Source organism: Leucoraja erinacea, unplaced genomic scaffold (assembly GCF_028641065.1).
Source record: "Leucoraja erinacea ecotype New England unplaced genomic scaffold, Leri_hhj_1 Leri_1069S, whole genome shotgun sequence".
Classification (NCBI taxonomy): domain Eukaryota; kingdom Metazoa; phylum Chordata; class Chondrichthyes; order Rajiformes; family Rajidae; genus Leucoraja; species Leucoraja erinaceus.
The window spans coordinates 46,949-55,156 of record NW_026575307.1 but is presented as its reverse complement, the minus strand read 5'-3'; the positions used below and the strand labels follow the sequence as shown (position 1 = coordinate 55,156).

The 8,208-nt window shown below is 53.3% G+C and overlaps 1 protein-coding gene across 2 annotated transcripts; it reads left to right on the top strand.

Moving 5' to 3' along the window:
• Positions 1 to 40: 40 nt before the first annotated feature.
• On the top strand, positions 41 to 6,599 carry LOC129715235 (gastrula zinc finger protein XlCGF26.1-like). Of its 2 annotated transcripts, none has more exons than XM_055665094.1 (4): positions 41 to 168; positions 599 to 2,617; positions 4,204 to 4,266; positions 5,925 to 6,599. In XM_055665094.1, exon 2 carries the CDS (start codon positions 758 to 760, stop codon positions 2,558 to 2,560), a length of 1,803 nt encoding a protein of 600 aa, XP_055521069.1. In that variant the 5' UTR covers positions 41 to 168; positions 599 to 757; the 3' UTR covers positions 2,561 to 2,617; positions 4,204 to 4,266; positions 5,925 to 6,599. The 2 variants fall into 2 exon arrangements, with proteins under 2 accessions (XP_055521069.1, XP_055521068.1); XM_055665093.1 differs by having other exon boundaries at positions 4,204 to 4,270.
• Positions 6,600 to 8,208: the final 1,609 nt, after the last annotated feature.

Below are 8,208 nucleotides of genomic sequence, written 5' to 3'. Positions count from 1 at the left end.
CCCCTTCCTCTCCTCATGCAGCACTCTGTGTCCTTCTTCCCATGATACATGTGGCCCCCCAGGTGACTCAGCGCCAATCAATGGATTGGGGGTGAAGTCAGGGCGCCGGTCGTGCTGTCTGGCGGACGGAGCGGTTCGATGCGGTGCCCGGATGCTCGGCACCCCCAGGTTGGTGCGGAGCCGGTTGAAATATATATAAGATTGTTAAGGGCTTGGACACGATAGAGGCAGGAAACATGTTCCCGATGTTGGGGGAGTCCAGAACCAGGGGCCACAGTTTAAGAATAAAGAGTAAGCCATTTAGAACAGAGATGAGGAAACACTTTTTCTCACAGAGAGTGGTGAGTCTGTGGGATTTTCTGCCTCAGAGGGCGATGAGGCAGGTTCTCAAGAGAGAGATAGATAGGGCTCTTAAAAATAGCGGAGTCAGGGGATATGGGGAGAAGGCAGGAATGGGGGGAGTACTGATTGGGGAAGATCAGCCATGATCACATTGAATGGGGGTGCTGGCTCGAAGGGCCAAATGGCCTTGTCTATTGTCTTGTTAGTAATGTCCTGTTTGCCATGCTTGTTGACCCTATGTGTTCCCCTCCTGCAGGATTTAGGAGCCGTTGCTGTGGACGAAGAGACAGGGACGTGAGCGGCCTTTGAGGGCGGCCAGAATGCCAGTGAGCCCCCCCCCCCCCCCCCCCCCCCCCCCATCTGCTCGGTGTGTGCGGGCTGAGCTTCGAGGGGCTGAGCTTCGTTGGAGGACCACATGATGGGGCACAGCAAGGCGAAGCGTTATGAGTGTGACGTGTGTGGCAAGGCCTGGCATCGCCCGAGCGACCTGGAGACCCACCGGCGGGTTCACACGGGAGAACGCCCCTTCGACTGCACGGAGTGCGACAAGAGCTTCAAGACGGCGCGGGACCTGAAGATCCACCGGCGGGTGCACACGGGCGAGAAGCCCTATGGCTGCTCCACCTGCAGCAAGAGCTTTACCTGTTTGTCGGGGCTGCTGCATCACCGGCCGGTGCACAGCAGTGAGCGGCCCTTCACCTGCTCCGACTGCGGCAAAGGCTTCAAGTCGTTCAGCACCCTGAAGGTGCACAGGCGCCTGCACACTGGGGTGCGGCCCTACACCTGCAGCGACTGCGGCAAGGGCTTCACCCGCTCCGGCAACCTACTGGCGCACCAGCGCACCCACACCGGTGAGCGCCCCTTCACCTGTGCCGAGTGCGGCAAGGGCTTCACCCATTCCACCAAGCTGCTGTCCCACCAGCAGGTGCACACCGGCGACCGTCCTTTCAGCTGCTCCGAGTGTGGCAAGGAATTCAAGAGGGCGGAGAACCTGGAGATCCACCGGCGGGTGCACACGGGCGAGAGGCCCTATGACTGCTCCACCTGTGGCAAGAGCTTTACCCAGTCGTCGAGCCTGCAGCAGCACCGGCGGGTGCACAGCAGTGAACGGCCCTTTACCTGCTCCGACTGTGGCAAAGGCTTCAAGTCATCCAAGGAACTGAAGCAGCACAGTCGCATGCACACCATGGAGCGGCCCTACATCTGCAGCAACTGCGGCAAGGGCTTCATCCGCTCCGGCAACCTACTGGCACACCAGCGCACCCACACCAGCGAGCGACCTTTCACCTGCGCCCAGTGCGGCAAAGGCTTCGCCCGCTCTGACAGCCTGCTGTCCCACCAGCGGGTGCACTCCAGCAAGAGGCCCTTTAGCTGCTCCGACTGTGGCCTAGACTTCAAAGGGGCGCAAGCGCTGAAGAACCACCGGCAGGTGCACACGGGCGAGAAGCCCTATGGCTGCCCCACCTGCGGCAAGAGCTTTGCCCGGTCGTCGGAGCTGTGGCTGCACCGGCAGGTGCATAGCAGTGAGCGACGATTCACCTGCTCCGACTGCGGCAAAGGCTTCAAGTCGTCGACGCACCTGAAGGTGCACAGGCGCCTGCACACCGGGGAGCGGCCCTACACCTGCAGCGACTGCGGCAAGGGCTTCAGCCGCTCCTACAGCCTGCTGCTGCACCAGCACACCCACACCGGCGAACACCCCTACACCTGCGCCCAGTGTGGCAAGGGCTTCACCTGCTCCAGCAGCCTGCTGCAGCACCAGCACACCCACACCGGCGAGCGGCCCTTCACCTGCGCCCAGTGCGGCAAGGGCTTCACCAGCTCCAGCAGGCTGCTGCAGCACCAACGCATCCATACCGGCGAGCGCCCCTACACCTGCGCCCAGTGCGGCAAGGGCTTCACCCGGCCCACCAGCCTGCTGGGGCACCAGCGCACCCACTCCGGCGAGCGCCCCTACACCTGCGCCCAGTGTGGCAAGGGCTTCACCCGTTCCACCAGCCTGCTGTACCACCAGCGGGTGCACGCCAGCGACCGTCCCGTCCCCAGCCCGGTGTGTGGGGAGAGAATTGCCATGGACTCGCACGCCCCGTCGCACCAGCACGTGCACACCAGTGGCCAGCCCTACGACTGCCCGTACTGTGGTGAGGCGTTTGACAGCTCGCGGGGGTTGCGGCAGCACCGGCGGGCCCACGTCGGCGAGCAGCTGCTCCCACTGTGACAGAAGAGCACGGGGGCTGCGGGAGCACCAGCGGATACACAGACCGTGATGGAGAAGGTGAGGACAGACTCTACGATGTAGGTATGTTACAAAACCTACCTGAATCGTCATTGGGAATCTGCCCACAGCCATGGCCGCGATTTTGGCGCTGTTTGGAGGGGGCGGGTTTAAAACGCGATTTTTACTAGGCTGTTCTAATCGCAGATGTTCAGCCTAGTAAATCATTAACGAAAAATCGCTGCAAGACCCGGTCGCAAAAGGTATTATTAGTTTTATAGGCCTCGATAATATAGTTATAATAGTTTTAAAATTACTCTCTCATTCCGCAACCTCTCGCAGCCCCAGGGTTTTATAAAGCAAACAATTAAAGGTATGTACCTTATTTTTACATTAAATGGGGCATATATATAACCCTGTATATCAAGTTATCTATAGCGAGTAGTTCATTTTGGGCTTTTTATATCACGCAGTATTTTTCTCGGCATTTGAGGGAACTAATCCAGCGCGATGTGAACGTTCTAACCCAGCGCGTTCACAGGAACCCACTAGAAAGCCGATTTTAATGGGCATTTATTTACAGCAGTTGAACACAGTGTGGCAAGGGCTTCCATTTGGCCTATAAATTAATGTAAATTAGATATAAAAATCATGTTATATTGTGAATTATTTGTGAATATTATTTGGACACTTAGGCTATTTAAAAATGTTAATCTTTCCTTAAGAAATGGGCTTTTGACTATCCAAGATCACAGCTTTTTTGTTATGTCCATTGAAAATCAATAGGGAACAAGATGCTAATTTCCGAGTATGAAAATGGCCATAACTTTTTTAATACTTGAGATATGAAAGTGAATTTGGTGTCAAATTAAACTTATTGTTATGCTTTATCTGATGGGATAAATTGCAGACTTGATTTTTAAAATCTCAAAATTTTGTAACATTGCTATACGATGGCTGTATAAAAAACTGGACCATCATTGCCTGTGGCAGATTGTGTTTCCTCAGCTGCCGCAGGAAGTACATCCTCTGTTGGGCCTTTTTTACTGTGGAGTCGATGGTGGCCTCCCATTGATCCATCCAACAATGATCTATTCTACATTTTCCTTGAACTCCATTCCCTTTGTCCTGTTTTCACTCCTTACACTTCCTTATCTCTGAACATCCCATCAGATTGAAGAAGGGTGTCGACCCGAAACGTCACTCATTCCTTCTCTCCACAGACGCTGCCCGACCCGCTGAGTGACTGCAGCACTGTGTGACCTTCCCATGATGCATGCCCCCCCCCCCCCCCCGTGAATCTGCGCAATGGCAGGGGGCGGGGCCGGCAGTTCCCCTCGGATTGGCGGTGACGTCAGGGCGATGGTCATATGTGCTGTCCGTGCGTGTGACTGATGTAACGGCGCAGGGCGGGCGGATGTGAGAGCCGTTACATCAGAGATGCTCGACGTGGTTCCCGGTTCCTCAGCGCCCCGTCCCCCCTCTCACACCCTGTCCCCCTTCCCCCCCCCCCCCCCCCCCCCCCCCCCCCCCCCCCCCCCCCCCCCCCCCCCCCCCCCCCCCCCCCCTTCATGCACTAGTAATGTTCACGTGTTAGTAATGTCCTGTTTGCCAGCTTGTTGACCCTCTGTGTTCCCCACCTGCAGGGTTTAGGAGCTGTTGCTGTGGATGGAGAGACGGGGATGTGAGTGGCCATGGAGGGCGGCCAGGTCGGTGCGTGGGCTGAGCTTGGAGGGGTTGAGCATCGGTGGTGGACCACATGATGGGGCACAACAAGGAGAAGCGTTATGAATGCAATGTGTGTGGCAAGGTCTGGCAGCACCCGAGCAGGCTGGAGATCCACCGACGGGTGCACACGGGCGAGAAGCCCTATGGCTGCATCACCTGTGGCAAGAGCTTTGCCTGGTTGTGAGGCTTTGCCTGGAGGCTGCGGGAGCTCCTGCGGGTGCACTGCAGTGAGCTGCCCTTCGCCTGCTCCGACTGCGGCAAAGGCTTCAAGTCGTCCACGGGCACCTGCACACCGGGGAACGGCCCTACACCTGCAGCGACTGCGGCAAGGGCTTCACCCACTCCACCAGCCTGCTGGTGCATCAGCGCACCCACACCGGCGAGCGCCCCTACACCTGCGCCCAGTGTGGCAAGTGCTTCACCTGCTCCACCAGGCTGCTGTCCCACCAGCGGGTGCACGCCGGCGACTGTCCCGTCCCGTCCCCAGCCCGGTGTGTGGAGAGCGCTTTGCCATGGGCTCCCACGCCCTGTCTCACCAGCACGTGCTCACCAGTGGCCAGCCCTACGACTGCCCGTACTGTGGTGAGGCGTTTGACAGCTCACGGGGGCTGCGGGAGCACCAGCGGATACACAACAGAGAGACACCCTTCGTGTGCACCGAGTGTGGCAACGGTTTCGCCTGCATGTTATCCAAATGCTACCTGACCAACGTCCCTTAAAGCTGCACATATACATTCCTCTCCTTATCTCACATCCTTTTATCTCCTTATTTTCCCTCGCCTCTGTCACTTACTCCACTCATCTGCCGATCACCCCCTCATCTGTTAACATAGTGTCAGTTTGAAGAAGGGTCCCGACCTGAACTGTCACCTATCCATGTTCCCCACAGATGCTGCCTGACCCACTGAGTTACTCCAGCACTCTGTGAAACGAGTTACTCCAGCACTCTGTGAAACGTCACCTATCCATGTTCCCCACAGATGCTGCCTGACCCACTGAGTTACTCCAGCACTCTGTGAAACGTCACCTATCCATGTTCTCCACAGATGCTGCCTGACCCACTGAGTTACTCCAGCACTCTGTGAAACGTCACCTATCCATGTTCTCCACAGATGCTGCCTGACCCACTGAGTTACTCCAGCACTCTGTGAAACGTCACCTATCCATGTTCTCCACAGATCTGCCTGACCCACTGAGTTACTCCAGCACTCTGTGAAACGTCACCTATCCATGTTCTCCACAGATGCTGCCTGACCCGCTGAGTTACTCCAGCACTCTGTGAAACGTCACCTATCCATGTTCTCCACAGATGCTGCCTGACCCACTGAGTTACTCCAGCACTCTGTGAAACGTCACCTATCCATGTTCTCCACAGATGCTGCCTGACCCACTGAGTTACTCCAGCACTCTGTGAAACGTCACCTATCCATGTTCTCCACAGATGCTGCCTGACCCACTGAGTTACTCCAGCACTCTGTGAAACGTCACCTATCCATGTTCTCCACAGATGCTGCCTGACCCACTGAGTTACTCCAGCACACTCTGTGAAATGTCACCTATCCATTTTCCCCACAGATGCGGCCTGACCCACTGAGTTACTCCAGCACTGTGAAACGTCACCTATCCATGTTCCCCACAGATGCTGCCTCACCGGCGCAGTGACGTCACCGCCGCCCCGCGCAGTTGCTTCAGCAGGAACGACGCAAGATGGCGGTTCAGTTTTAAATTTGAAGGCGGCGACAAAATGCCGGAGTAACTCAACGGGTCCGACGAGCAGCGTCTGTGAAGAGAAGCAACGGGGCGACGTCTCGGGTCGAGACCCTTCTGAAGGTAGACTCAAAAAATGAAATGCTGGAGTAACTTTGACAGAGAGAGAGAGAGAGTGATAGATTGTGGAAACAGGCCCAACAGGGCCTTTAAAAATAAGCGGTGGGTCGCTTCAAGTTCCAAGATTCAATTTAATTGTCACTTAACCAATTAAGATTCTGTGAAATGAACGGATGAATAAGTTTATTAGTGTACAAAAAAAAGCTGGAGAAACTCAGCGGGTGCAGCAGCATCTATGGAGCGAAGGAAATAGGCAACGTTTCGGGCCGAATCCCTTCTTCAGACTGGTTTATTAGTATGTTCACATACAAGGAATCAGCCTCGGTGCTCCTCTCACAAGCATCAACACGGCAGACAGTAACAATTAAGTTACAGTGCAATGAACGGATGAATACGTTTATTGGCCAGGTAGACAAAATTGCTGGAGAAACTCATATGTGTGTATATATAAATTCAATGGTAAATGGACAAACTGATCTGTTCTGTATTTATGTGTGGACATTTCTATTCAATTAGTATATGGTCTCATTGAACTGTATTTATTTATGCCTACAATATTCTGTTGTGCTGAAGCAAAGCAAGAATTTCATTGTAGGTACACAAAAATGCTGGAGAAACTCAGTGGGTGCAGCAGCATCTATGGAGCGAAGGAAATAGGCAACGTTTCGGGCCGAAACCCTTCAGACCTTCGATTTTCCAGCATCTGCAGTTCCTTCTTAAAGAATTTTATTGTCCTATCTGGGACACGTGACAATAAATCTCAAATCTTGGGTGAGGCAGCATCTATGGAGCGAAGGAAATAGGCAACGTTTCGGGTCGAGACCCTTCTTCTGAGTCTGAGCCCTTCTGAGTCTGAAGGAGGGTCTCGACCCGAAATGTCGCTGTAGATGCTGCCTCACCCGCTGAGTTTCTCCAGCATGTTTGTCTACCTTCGATTTCTCCAGCATCTGCAGTTCCTTAGTAAATAAGTTTATTGGCCAAGTGTGTTCACATACAAGGAATCTGCATCGGTGCTCGCTCGCAAGTAACAACACGGCAGACAGTAACCAGTAAGAATGACACATAAAACATGAAACGTTTCAGTTGCTGAGGGTGAAGGCCATTTAGAACAGAGATTGAGGAAACACTTTTTCATCCAGAGGGCTGTGAATCTGTGGAACTCTCAGATGGAGGGCAATTCTCCAGATAGTTTCAAGATAGAGTTGGACAGATTTCTTAAAGATAGCAGAGTCAAGGGATATGGAGAGAAGGCAGGAACGGGGTACTGATTGGGGGTGATCACCTGTGATCACAGTGAATGGCGGTGCTATCTCGAAGGGCCGAATGGCCTACTCCTGCATCTATTGTCTATTGTCATGAACACCGCTCAACAGTTTCTATCTGCTACAAACTATGTTTCATTGTGCAACCGACTCTGGTATTTTGAATGTGTTGCTCATTATTTTATTGTGTTATTATATAATGAGTCTTTTACCCAGAGTAGGGGAATCAAGAACTGGATGGCATAGGTTTAAGGTGAGAGGGGAAATATTTCAAGGGATATGGGAAGAAGGCAGGAAAGGGTTACTGATTGTGGGTGATCAGCCATGATGACAGTGATTGGCGGTGCTATCTCGAAGGGCTGAATGGCCTACTCGTGCACCTATTGTCTATAAAATGCTGGAGAAACTCAGCAGGTGAGGCAGTATCTATGGAGAGAAGGAATGGGTGACGTTTTGTGTCGATCCTCCATTGGTTTCTCCGGTATTTTGTGTCTACTGATTTTATCCAGCATCTGCAGTTCTTTCTAGTCAAGTCAACTTTATTTGTTACATACACATACAATTGTGTTTAAGAAGGAACTGCAGATGCTGGAAAATTGAAGGTACACAAAAATGCTGGAGAAACTCAGCGGGTGCAGCAGCATCTAAGTCTGAAGAAGGGTTTTGGCCCGAAACGTTGCCTATTTCCTTCGCTCCGTAGATGCTGCTGCACCCGCTGAGTTTCTCCAGCATTTTTGTGTACATACACATACAAGATGTGCAGTGAAATGAAACTTGACTTGACTTGACTTAATCTTTCCCAAACATCCATCCACACTGAAGCCCAAGAGAAGG

Bases quoted from the DNA above. Each gene is read 5' to 3' on its own strand.
- LOC129715235 (XM_055665094.1), top strand. From the start codon at position 758: ATGATGGGGCACAGCAAGGCGAAGCGTTATGAGTGTGACGTGTGTGGC.